Source organism: Peromyscus maniculatus, chromosome 1 (assembly GCF_049852395.1).
Source record: "Peromyscus maniculatus bairdii isolate BWxNUB_F1_BW_parent chromosome 1, HU_Pman_BW_mat_3.1, whole genome shotgun sequence".
NCBI lineage: Eukaryota > Metazoa > Chordata > Mammalia > Rodentia > Cricetidae > Peromyscus > Peromyscus maniculatus.
This window is the reverse complement of record NC_134852.1, coordinates 136,132,524-136,144,896: the sequence shown is the minus strand read 5'-3', so window position 1 is coordinate 136,144,896 and position 12,373 is coordinate 136,132,524. Positions and strand designations below refer to the sequence as shown.

At 50.5% G+C, this 12,373-nt stretch overlaps 1 protein-coding gene across 7 annotated transcripts in view; it reads left to right on the top strand.

Annotated features, from left to right (window-relative positions):
- The window catches only part of Xpo6 (exportin 6), a 115,172-nt gene extending 108,176 nt beyond the window's left edge, over positions 1 to 6,996 (top strand). For all 7 annotated transcript variants that reach the window (XM_076552038.1, XM_076552034.1, XM_076552035.1 and 4 more), the window contains 4 exons: positions 997 to 1,158; positions 3,127 to 3,225; positions 3,392 to 3,622; positions 6,356 to 6,996. In XM_076552038.1, coding sequence (XP_076408153.1) covers positions 997 to 1,158; positions 3,127 to 3,225; positions 3,392 to 3,622; positions 6,356 to 6,457 — 594 coding nt within the window. In that variant the 3' untranslated portion in view covers positions 6,458 to 6,996. The remainder of the gene's footprint in view (positions 1 to 996; positions 1,159 to 3,126; positions 3,226 to 3,391; positions 3,623 to 6,355) is intronic.
- The last annotated feature ends 5,377 nt before the right edge of the window (positions 6,997 to 12,373 follow it).

The following is a 12,373-nucleotide window of genomic DNA, read 5'->3' as shown; positions in this document are numbered from 1 at the left end:
GAGAGCTGGCTCAGCAGTTAGTGCGCACTGCTCTTCCGGAGGACCTTTCTTTCTCTCCCTCTCCTGTAAATGGTCTTTTGCTAAAAGCAAGTTCTTGGTGACAATTCAAGTAGAACTTTTTGTGGTCTGGGAAAATGACAGACATTAAGTACATTCAAGACCCAAAGGAAGTACAGATGCAGCTTGAATGTTACCTCAGTGGTTAGAGAAATAGGAGCTGATCTTGTAGCTGTCCCCACAACCAAAGTCGAGGGCACTGGGTCCTGAGACACACATGGCTGTGTAGGTGACAGTCAGAATTCTACAGCAGTGTTGGGAATGATGTGGTTTGTGTGTTCACTGGTAACTTGGACATTTGGGTTTGAGTTAGGAAATCATGCTTCAATGAGTGACCCCTACTCTCTCAGAATCCTGATGCTGGCTACAGGAAAAGGAGCCGCACCCAGGCAGCAATTAGCGCAGCCTGTTGCCTCCACGGGGAGGCCTTTAGACTTCTCGGGTTCCTAAGTGCTCTTCAAACTTGCCTCTCTTGGGGAGCAGCACTGCTTTTAGGGCATCTTGCTTTTGTTAGTCTCTCAGGTTGCTTAAAGCTAGCATGTTAGCCATGCTAACTGTTTCCATCCTGGGAGAGGGATTAACCCAACCTGGAAGATAAAAACAATCCAACTGGCTAGTTCCTGAATAGAAAAATCCCCATTTTCATTGTCTTTGCCCCTGTGTCCCTTCTTCCTAGTGTTTAAAGCTGAGTGATCCATTAGAAAGAGCCTCCTGGCACTCATCTGAATGTTGTCTCATGTGTCTCTTGAAGCACTCTTGGGTGAACTGCCCCCTCCAAGGACTCAGGGCCTTCTGCATGGGAAGTGGCAGAAGTGTGGGTAGAACATTGAATACTAGCTACTGTCTGGTGCCTCTTAGACTTCTGGGGTGGCCTACGCTGGCCACGAGGCCCCCAAGCTGCATGAAAGAAAGTCTAGTGCCATGTGGCTGTCTCTACAGCGCCCGTCACCTGACGTGAAGGCTGAGCTGTTTGAACTCCTCTTCCGAACGCTCCATCACAACTGGCGGTACTTCTTCAAGTCTACTGTCCTGGCTAGCGTGCAGAGGGGCATTGCTGAGGAGCAGATGGAGAATGAACCCCAGTTCAGTGCCATCATGCAGGTAAGGTGGAGGGCTTGCCTGGGAAGCTGCAATGTGTCCTGAGAGCCTGCATCCTTGGCCCATGTCCCTTGGGTTCTTCTCAGGTATGTGGCCCACTTCTTCCAACCTGGCCCTGCAGCAAGTGTGAGGCTGACACTGAGCTCTGCCCCTGTTAGTTTCTTGGGGCTTCAATATCTTCATGTGTAAAGTGGGGTCAGCACTGCCAGTTTTACAAACTAATTGTTTGATAAACAAGACAGTGTACACCAAGGACACGACACCAGTGGTTATGTGCTCAACGTCCATTCCCTTCATTTAAGAGCAGTGTAAGGAGGAATCTGTTGGGCGTGGTGACATGTGTAGTTCCAGCCCTTGGAACACTTGAAGGCTGAGGCAGGGTGACAAGCTCTACTTGGTTCTTGCTTAGAGGATACTTGGTGAGCCAGGAGTCTTTGGAGAGCCCAGCAGTCTGCATTTGGAAAGGGCGCTCTGGCTCCAACCATGCTGCCCTGTTAGGGCTTCGGCTTAATGTGTTCTAGTGTTTGCTCTCCTAAGCTTTGTGTGTGTAGACTTCTTTGACTGAGGACTGGTCTCTTATTTGGGGCTTATAAAAGTTACTTTGAAAGAGTTTCGTAGTTTGGCAGTTCCTTATAATGTTATATATGACTGAGCATATGACCTAGCAGTCGACAGCATGTGTTCGCACAACCTGTACACAGATGCTTGTGTCTGTTTTCATGATTGCTCTAGACCCAAAACAATCCAAATATTCACTAGCTGTGAATAGGTAAACCCAGTGGCAAAGAAGTAAAGAACATTCTACTACAGTGGAGATGAACATACACTCTGCTAGGTGAAAGAAGCCAGGAGAGAGGCTCTGCCCAGCCCCTGACCCATCAGAGGGATGGAGAAGCAGCAGTGGCTGCCAACACAGGAAGAGGATTGAATAAAGCTAGTGTGAGGAGACATTGCAGGCCCAAGGAAATAAATGTCTTACACCTTAATGGTGATGGTGCTCTGTTGATTCAAGTCCTGCAGTGCCAAAGAGTTTCATTCTAGCTTCAGAAAGCTTGATGTTTAGGAGTAGATTCTACTGCTGTAGCTGTAAGGACAAGATTCCTTGCACAGCTGTGCAGCCCTGGGATGGAGTAGCCACTTCCTGTAGGCTGCCAGCCTCCCTTGTCCCTGTGACCCCTTGGTACTGGAGCGGGGAGTTTTGTGTCAGGCAGGGGTGTTGTTTCAGTTTGCTCCTGAGCTATTGTAGCTTCCCTCCTAGACATCCCGAGGCAGTTTACAGATGTGCTGGTGCTCAGCCCAACATGTGCAGTGATTGAGAGAGGACCTCTGAGGACTTAAGGCCTGTGAGGTGTGGGCGGGCACTAAGGAGCATGAGAGTCCCTGTAGAGGATTGCCTGGGCAGGCAGGCAGGCAGGCAGGCAGGCAGGCAGGCAGGCTGGCAGGCTGTGCTGTCTACTCAGATTGCTCAAGGATTTGACTAGTGTGGGTGTCTTGCTTCAAAGATGTGCTCTTGAAGAGATTCTAGAGCAGTGGTTCTCAATCTTCCTAACACTGTGACTCTCTAATACAGTCCTCATATTGTGGTGACCCCAACCATAAAATTATTTTCATTGCTACTTCATAACTGTAATTTTGCTACTGTTATGAATTGTAATGTAGATATCTAATATGCAATCCTGTGGGGGTCATGACCCCACACAGGTTGAGAACCACTATTCTAGTGTTTTCTTTTAGAAGGTGTCAGTGAGACCAGAATAAGAAGTGAGGCCCATGAGAAGACACAGGTGCCAAGACATGAGGGTTACATTGCAGAGGTCTGCCCTACCGGGCAGAGCTGCGACTGGTGCCCCCCTCCCCCAGCCTCCAGTGAGGAGCTGCATAGTGTTGGTTCTGACGTAGGATAGAGGCCCTGGAGGATTGGGTTTCAGGGAATGTAAATGCTGCTTATTAAATAGTAGTCTTACTCCCCAGGCTTTTGGACAGTCCTTTCTTCAGCCTGATATCCACCTGTTTAAACAAAATCTCTTCTACTTGGAGACTCTGAACACCAAGCAGAAATTATACCACAAAGTAAGTGCCCTTCTCTCCTGGAAGTATTCCTCCTCATCTGAGAGTTCTGGGCTGAGTCTAACTCCCTTGAGTCTGCCTGGGGAATATTTGGGGGAACACACTAAACCTAGGGTGACCCCAGTCTGAGTGAGCCTCCTGGCCCATGCTCCTGCTTCTCTGCTTGCAGAAGATCTTCCGGACCACTATGCTGTTCCAGTTTGTGAATGTGCTGCTCCAGGTCCTGGTTCATAAGTCTCATGACCTTCTACAAGAGGAGATTGGCATCGCCATTTACAACATGGCTTCCGTCGACTTTGATGGCTTCTTTGCAGCCTTTCTTCCAGAGTTCCTGACCAGCTGTGATGGTGTGGATGCCAATCAGAAAAATGTGCTGGGACGAAATTTCAAGATGGATCGGGTGAGGAGAAAAGGCCAAGCTATAAGGGAACATGTGTGGGTTCTTGAGCCTGCTGTTTGATTAGTGAGGGGCCCATCTAGGTCTTGGCATGGTTATACCATACCCTCTGGTAGGTTATCATCAATACCTAGGTAACTTGATGCTGGGGTTGGGTGTAGAGGGCACACTCTTTCTCTGGGACTTGGCTCCTGTAACTCACATGTTCATTGTCTCAGCCACGGAGGTCACAGGACCCAGCAGGCAACACATTATCTTAACTCTTTTGTCCGCATCTCCCACCCCATTAACACACATCTCTGCCTCCTACGGGGCTTGCACTCTTGGTGGTCTACAAGACACCATACTGTCCCTCTGCCCTGACTTTCAGGCAGGCTCAAAAGATTGGTACAGCTTTGGGCCCCCAGAGATGGCCCTGTTGCTTGGCTGCGCTGGACTCTTCCTGTCTCTCTTCACAACCCAGCACTGGTGCAGCTCAGACTCCTCAAAGGACCCTCGTGCTACTGAGACCCCTAGGGGAAGCACTTGGGGGTGATGGGGCAGCTGGGGTGCTGATGACTCTGGATGTACTTGGAGCCATTGCTGCTCTTGGCTGTCAAGCTCTGTAGTGCCCCCTTTCTGCATCATGGGCTATAGCCCTCCCTGATCTTTGTGTGGTAGGCCATCTTCGGAACTTTGCAAAATGCAGTTCTTTGTTTTGTTGTCTTTTTTTTTTTTTTTTTTTTTTTTTGAGGCAGGGTTTCTCTTTGTAGCTTTGGCCTCGAAGTCACAGTGATCCACCTGGCTCTGCCTCCAGAGTACTGGGATTAAAGGTGTGCACCACCACTGCCCTGCCAAAATAAAATTCTTTAGGAAACTTTTTCTTCTTTGGAACAAGCACTGCTCCTCTTGTCCCCTTGGGTGGAGAATTGAGAACTTCTCTCTCCTGCTGTTTTTGTGCTCGTTACTTCTGTGCTGGGGCAGCCGTACATGCTGAAGCAGCCATACATACCGGGCTCAGGTTTCTGGCCATTCTGCCTCTTCTTTTGTCATGTACTCTAGGGAAGCTTTCTTGGACTCACAGCTTTGCTTTTTTGTATCTTAGAATTGTCCTTTTTGGGGGAGATCTGTCTTTTTTCTCTTTCAGCCACTTGAGTAGTTTTTCCTTAGTTTTCTCTTGACCAACTCCTAATATCTCATGGTTACTTTGCAGTGGCATCAGTATTAGTTAATGCAGTAGGTTCCAAATCTAGTTGTTTAGTAGACTCCTGGATGCATATGGAAGATGGATAGTTGGCTCCACTGAGGGAGTTTCTTTGGTGTTTAGGAGCTGCTGATTGAAAAGATGCCGCTTGGTCGGTTTAGGCTTGCTTTGGTTTGGGTATTCTGAGATGAGGTCACTGTAGCCTTTGCTGGGCTTGATTTGTGATCCCCCTTCCTCCACCTCTTCTATGCAAGTGCCATCCAACCCTTCCCTCTCTGCACAGGGTCTTTCTTTGGTCTGAAACTTACTGTATAGACCAGGCTGGCCTCAAACTCATAGAGATCCTCCTGCCTCTGCCTCCTGAGTGCTGGGGTTCAAGGTGGACACTACCAGACCCTGTGCCCTGTGCTGTTCTTCAGGATGAAACGAGTCACACTTTCCATGTTGTCGTCTACTCAGTCACCTGCTGCCAGGCACAGTCCCTGCTTCCACGAAGTCTTTTGTTGAAGACAGGCTGCACAGTGTATTTTGTTTTGTTTTGTTGAGCATGCTGTTCCTGGCACTTCCTGCTCTTCCAGACACCTTCTGAAGGGCAACTTAACTATTAGCTTCATTTTGTAGATGGCCTAGACTTAGTGGTTACTGAACTTGGAAGTAGAGATGTGGAACAGGATCTTAGCTGAGTGTGGTTGAGAGTAGGCAGCATGATTGATCTAAGAGCACTTTGAGAAAGCTCAACAGAGGCACTGGCCAAGCCAGCTCAGGCAAGACAGGCAGGGTCTTTGGTGATGGGGAGAGGTGTGAGCTGAGTTCCATCAAGGAAGAAAGTGAGAGAGATAGAACTATCAGCTATCTGATGTGACTGAGTTTTATGGGGATCACCTTGGCAGGGTGCCAGATACATCTGTGACAGCATTGTGTATATTGTTGCCTCTCTTCACATTGGGACCTGCACAGCAGACCCCCAGTTACACCACACTAAGCAATGTGGGAAGCAGTGACCATGATAATGCTCAAGGTTCGAGCTGTGAGGGACTCCTGATTTCAGCATCTGGGTGCCTTCCCACTTGCTGTTGCTCCCAGCAGGACAGCTCTGGGGCCAGGCAGTGTGTGCTCTTCAGCTCAGATGTCATTTAACTTGTAGGGACTAGTGGAACTCATGCAGGAAGGACTCTATGATGTGGGTCATCAAGAGTGGCCTAGGGGAAGGAGAGGGCAGAGGAGCAGCCAGGCTGGTGCTGTGACTCTTCCCTCCCTCCCTCCCTCCCTCCCTCCCTCCCTATCTAACCTGCAAGACCCTGCATTGCGGGCTGTGGTACAGGTCTGAATTGCTTACAGCAGAGCCTGGCCTGTGGAGCCCTGAAGAAGGATTTTTGCATGTGCCCTCCACCCAACCTTGTCCCTTGCCTGGGACTTGGAATCTTATTAAATGTTTGCATGGACCAAAAGCACAGGTGTGGGAGCAGTTGATGAGTTTGGTGGGTGGGTAGCCTAGACTATTAGGGTCGGGTGGACCTTCAAGAGCCAGGCCTCAGCTTTGCCCTGCCTTTCAGGACCTGCCCTCGTTCACCCAGAATGTGCACAGGCTGGTAAATGACCTACGTTACTACCGACTCTGCAACGACAGCCTGCCCCCTGGCACCGTGAAGCTCTAGGAGTGCCTGCTGCCACCGCCACCTACACCACCTGCACCTGTGCCACGGAAGTCTGTGACGAGCCTTGGCCACTCTGTGGATGGTCACGCCCTGAGCAAGCGGCCTGCCTTCGCCCTCTCCTGCTGCCACCAGCACAGCAGCCCTGGGGTCCATTTGACACTGGTAGAGTTTCCAGGCATTTGGAGCAAACAGAGGGTCATGTGGCCGGATGCCAGGAAGGCACCCAGAGGTCCCACAGCGTGGTCCATGCAGATCATGTGTCTATCAGACCTGAGTGCGAATCGCCAAGGACCGCTTCCAACAGTGCCACCTTCTCACCATTCCACCTCCCCTCCCTCCTGGCCGGCCGGCCAGCCCAGGAGAAGTCCGACAGCAGAACTGTTTCTGTCGAGCCTCCTGCCCTCGATTGCCTTGAAGTCTCTGCTCTTTGTCAGAGATTCGTGAAGACTCGCATTTTTTTGTTCTTGTTTTCTCATCATTCCATTGTGATACTAAGAAGCTTAATGGATCAATAAAATGCTTAAGTTGTTGTTATAGAAGTATTAGTTACGGAGCGTCTTTCCACCTGAGCTCCTTAAAGCCAGTATCCAGTTGGTCACCATGGGACCAACAGTGGACCTCTGTGGGGTGCTGAGGCCCTTGTTGTCTTGGGAGAACAGTGAGGGGGCCCAACTGCTATGGACTTCTGGATAATGTCTTCCTCAAACTACCCAAAGAAGCATACTCAAGGCTTGGGGAGCTGTTCTCCATGGCAGTGACCCTGTGGTAGAGGCAGGCATGCATCCTGAGCCTGTCTTGCTGCCAAACCCATAACCCTTTCTCCCGACCCTGCACCTCCAGGTGGTAAGCCCAAGCTCTGGCTCCTTCCTTCCAGAGTCGATCCCCTCTGGAGATACCCAGTCAGAGTTATCCCTCAGGGAACAGGCTTCACCTGAGGTGCTGAGAGGGCAAGGTCTGTATGGGTCAGTGTAGAAAGAGACAGCGGTGAGCCCTGGTGGGAGGAGACTGGTTTCTGGTGTGTCTGGGAGTTTGGGACCGTGCCCTGCCATCCCTGTGTGGAAACTCCTGGTCCTAAGATCAAAAAAATTTCCGTTCCTCTGGTATGAGTCAGAGTCAGGTTAAAATATACACCTGCCCGGGGAGATTTACTTATAAGTGAGTATTAGGTCAGAGCTTCTGAGAAATTGGGGCAGTGGTGGTTTTATAAACTGTGCTATTTTATGAATTGCTTTTTATACACTAATGTAGTATGATCATTCCTCATCAAAATTCTACAAAACGTGCTTGTCACGGTAGGTGGTGCTTTGTCACAGGGATTGCCATTGGTATAATTTATTTTTTATAAAAATACTGAGTGTGTATGATGTGTGTGCATGCATATCATGGTATATATGTGGAGAGAGATCAGAGGACAGCTCTGTGGAGTCGTTGGTTGTATTTATTTATTTATCTATCTATCTATCTATCTATCTATCTATCTATCTATCTATCTATCTATCTATCTATCTAATTTATGAGGTTGACCAGTTGGCCTTTTCAATTTGATTAACTTAGGACAGTTGTGTAGTGGTTGTGATTTTCTTGTCATCTATGGGGTCTTGGGGTCGGAGCTCAGGCCATCAGTCTTGCAGCCTTTACCTCTCAGCCACCTTCACGGGCCATCTGGAGTTTTTATTTCTAGTGGCCCCACTGTCTCTGTAACCTGCACCATGGTGTTTGTGCTGGTTCTTGATGGCTGTCAACTTGATTATAAAGGGAGAAGTGCCCAGGACATTTTCAAAACACACTGGATTATCTTAGAGACCCCTTATGACCCCTCAGTATAGTGGTACCAGGCCCTAGGCTGGGGGCCCTGATGTGGTGAGAGGAGGGAGGAGGAGACAGTTAGTTCAACCATTCTCCTCTTTCGGCCTCTGTCACTATGAGGTGAGCAGCTCTGCTGTGCATACCTGAAGCCATACTATTCTGCCTCACCCAGGCCCAGAGACCCAAAGGAAGCAGGCCAAGAGCAGGAACTTTGAAGCCCTGAGGTCTTTCCTCTTTGAGCTGTTTTTCTTGGTTGTTTTCCAGAGCTATGTGAAGTGTACCTGGTGTGTTTCCATCAGGTAAGTTCTGACACAGAATTCCTGGGACAAACCCTTTGAGGCTTAGAGTTGCTATCGCAGGACCAGCTTCTATTGGAAGGATAGAAGGTAGACTTTAGAGTTGCAGGTGTCTACATAGAAGGCTCCTGGGCCACTGCAAACCAGACTTGTGGGTCTTGGAGATTGGGAACTCCTACTGGGGTCCTCTGTACATCTGAACACCTTCGGGTGTCATCTGTGTCATGACATGTCTGTGAGGCAGCTGACATGTATAGGACTCTGTGAAGTGGGTCATCAAGACTGGCCTAGGGGAAGGAGAGGGCAGAGGAGCAGCCAGGCTGGTGCTGTGACTCTTCCCTCCCTCCCTCCCTCCCTCCCTCCCTTTCTAACCTGCAAGACCCTGCATTGCAGGCTGTGGTACAGGTCTGAATTGCTTACAGCAGAGCCTGGCCTGTGGAACCCTGAAGAAGGATTTTTGCATGTGCCCTCCACCCAACCTTGTCCCTTGCCTGGGACTTGGAATCTTATTAAATGTTTGCATGGACCAAAAGCACAGGTGTGGGGACAGCTGATGAGTTTGGTGGGTGGGTAGCCTAGACTATTAGGGGTCGGGTGGACCTTCAAGAGCCAGGCCTCAGCTTTGCCCTGCCTCTCAGGACCTGTGTATAGGGACAGGAGTGGAAGCATCTAGTTGGCTCTTGGGACTTTCACAGAACTCTGATAGATGACAGATTGCTCAAGGATTGTAATAGTGGTGGGAAGGGATGAGGATGGAGCAGATGTATCAAGGACCAGGGCATGACTCATCGCAGATAACATCTAAGTGGGTCCACAGAGTGGAATGGACCTCAGAGAGGTTGGAGAGGCAGAGGGGTGACAGCATCTTTAGGCTGAAAAGCAGGATAAAGCTGGGTAAAGATAATATGGTGAGCCAAGAAGCTTTGGTGGGGTCATGAATGAGTCTTGTTATCCCTAAGTAAAGACATTCTCAGTAGTAATTCTAGGACAGTGTTGGAAGACACAAGGACATGTCTGTCTGGTCATGGGAGACAAAATCCTAGCTGGCTCGGTGTCATCCAAAACAGACAGTGAGTCCTGCCATCATTCCTCTTTGCTGCTAGAGCGTCGGGGCAGACGGAGGTGGGCTGTGTAGTGTGCTGTGCATTCAGCATGTTGGTGAACGTGCTCTGGCCGCTGAGGCTCATCTGACAGTGTCAGCTGCTCTGCCCTGGTCACCTTTTCCAGTGCAAGCCTCTCTCTGCCTTCCGAACCCTCCTTGGTGCTCCTCATTCCACTGTCCCCCAGCACTGTGTCCTGGGTCACTGGTGGTATTCTCACTAAGAGGAGGTGGGGTGGGGGTGGCCTGTGTTCCAAGCCCTCTGCATGGTGCTCGGCCTGGAGCTAGGGCCTCAAACTGTTGAGTGGTGAAGACTCACCTAAATAGAGCTCTCCCACAGGAAGCAGCAGAGGGGCCTTCTGACTAATCCTCAGCATAACGAGCCGGCCTTGGTGCAGCCCCTCACCTTCCCCAGCTCCTCAGGGAGGGCGCTCAAGTGCAGCTCTTCACTGAAGAAGCTCCAGCTCAAGGGCTCTTCCTGTCTTCCTGCCTCTCAGCACTTGGAACTGCCTTTAAAAGGCTTGTTAATTAATTGGCCGGGCCCCTTGGAATTGGGGAGGGAGGGGCTGTTGATGGGCCTAGGAAAGCTAACTCCAGAATCAGGTGTGGGCCCCCACGGGAGGGCCGTTCAAGTAGAGTGGGAGCTATAAAGTCAGTGATTTCAGTGATGTGGGCAGACATTTCGGAAATGGGTAGATTTTCTTTTTAAAAATAAGCCTTGTTTCTGTTTCTCCTGTCTTCAGTATGGAAATACATGTTTGCAGAGAAAGGGGGACAGAGGTGAGTCTCAGGTCTTTGGCTTTGATCTGGAACTGGGTGATCTTCCTGCCTCAGCCTCCTGAGTCCTGGGGTTACAGTTGTAGGCCACCATGCCTGCTCCCGGTGGCCCTTGACACAAATACACACATCACCAAGCCTTCTGGTCTCAAAGGAGAAGGAAAGAAATGAATCTTCTTCCTACCCTCCCACAGGTATTCTTCCAGCTGGAGGACAACCACTGGGGGGCCGCTCTCCGACCCATTGTCATCCACAGCTCTCCTGTCCTCTGGCAGAGACCAGAGCTGGATACTGTTGTCGTCCTTGGAGCCTGGGGTGGTGTAGCTCCCATGTTGTAAGGCTGCCAGCCCACACCGTCTCCCCTGCTTGAATCCGTGTGCACTGTGATGGGGTTGATTCCTGAACTCCGAGAGTGAGTCATGGTGACCTTGCTCCCGTCTTCTGAAGGACAGAAGTGACTCAACATGTGAGGCAAGATTTGTTCCTCATCTGTCTCCCATAGGCTTCTGTCAGGGATTCCCCAAAGGCTCCACACCCTTACCAGGAGACTGGCCCAGGGGTCAGCCTTTGGAGACGCTTGCTTCCTGGAACCCCTGCCTACAGAGCAGAGTGCTTACAGAGGAGGAAACAGAAGCCTAGGAAGGGGAGTGATGTGCCCAAGGCCACACAGGCAGTCTCTAGCTAAGCTTGAGTCCTTCTGGGCCCTCATTCTGAGTGCTGTGCCAGCATTCCCTGGTCTGTTTCCTCAGCCTCCCAGTTAAGGGCCTGAGATGTTCATCTGCTCTCGCCTGTTAGTCACAGATGTCAACCTTTGAGGGAGCTGGGCTGTGCCAGGATGGGACTACACGCCCTGCCCTTTCCTTGTCTGGCTGGAGTGCCACTGGCGGATGCTTATGCAGGGCCCCCCTGCTAATGCTGCAGGAGTTCCAGGGCTGGGCCTGTCTGAAGGAAAAACAGGAAGCAGGGAGCCCCTTTGGACTCCAGTTTGGCCATACCAGGTTTCATCTTGTTCTTGCTGGGCCACATCCCCTCAAGTCATGGAGCCAGTGTACACAAGGTGCCCCTGGCTTCCTAGTGCATGGCAGGGCTTCCAGTTAGCTGCTGCTGCTTTCTTTGCAGACTCGGAGAGTGATTTGTAACTGACCCAGGCAGACTGTCGTAAGGAGAGGACTTGGCACAGTGTGGGGTCCCTAGGCCTCTTCTGCAGTTGAGTTGAACTTCCCTTTTGAAGTCAGCTGTGGGCATCTGACCTTGCATTTCCTCTCTCAACCAATGGCATGGGTCATAAAGTCAGCACTCACTCGCTACCCTCCATTTCCGGAGACCCTGGCCAGTACTAGATCGAGAACTATGTATGGGCAGGGACAACAAATGACGCCTGGCCTCAGGAAGGAGTGATCACAGTAAGTATACTAACATTGAGCCACATCCTCAACACAAGCCTAGTAAGATACGGTGGGCAGCCACATATGTGGCATGTGCTCACTAATGGTCACATGAAGATGTCTGGGTTCCCCCAGAAGTCCACAGCTAGAGCACTGTGCAAGTAAGGTGGGTCCCAGCACAAGGAGCAGGCAGAGCTTCCTGGGACCATATCTTGTCTTCTCTCTCCAAGTTCCAGGCCCCTCTCTGGAGATACTGAGGCACTTGGGAGCTTGGGGACACACACTGGCCTGGTTGTAAGTCAGCCTCCAGCAGATGTGAGTTCAAGTGTAGACTTAGTTGTTTTCCAGGCCCTCAGCTCTAGGAAATGGTGCCAGTGCCCCAATCCATCTCAAAGCCATTCCAAGCAGGAATGATAGCCAGGATATTCCAAATGATGCTCCACCCAGCTGTGGCCACTGTGTAGCACAATCCCAGTCTTGGTGACCTCAGGCAAGTCACTTAGGCCCAGTTATCAAATGTAAATTGGAATCAGGACAGTTCCTCTGAAGGAGG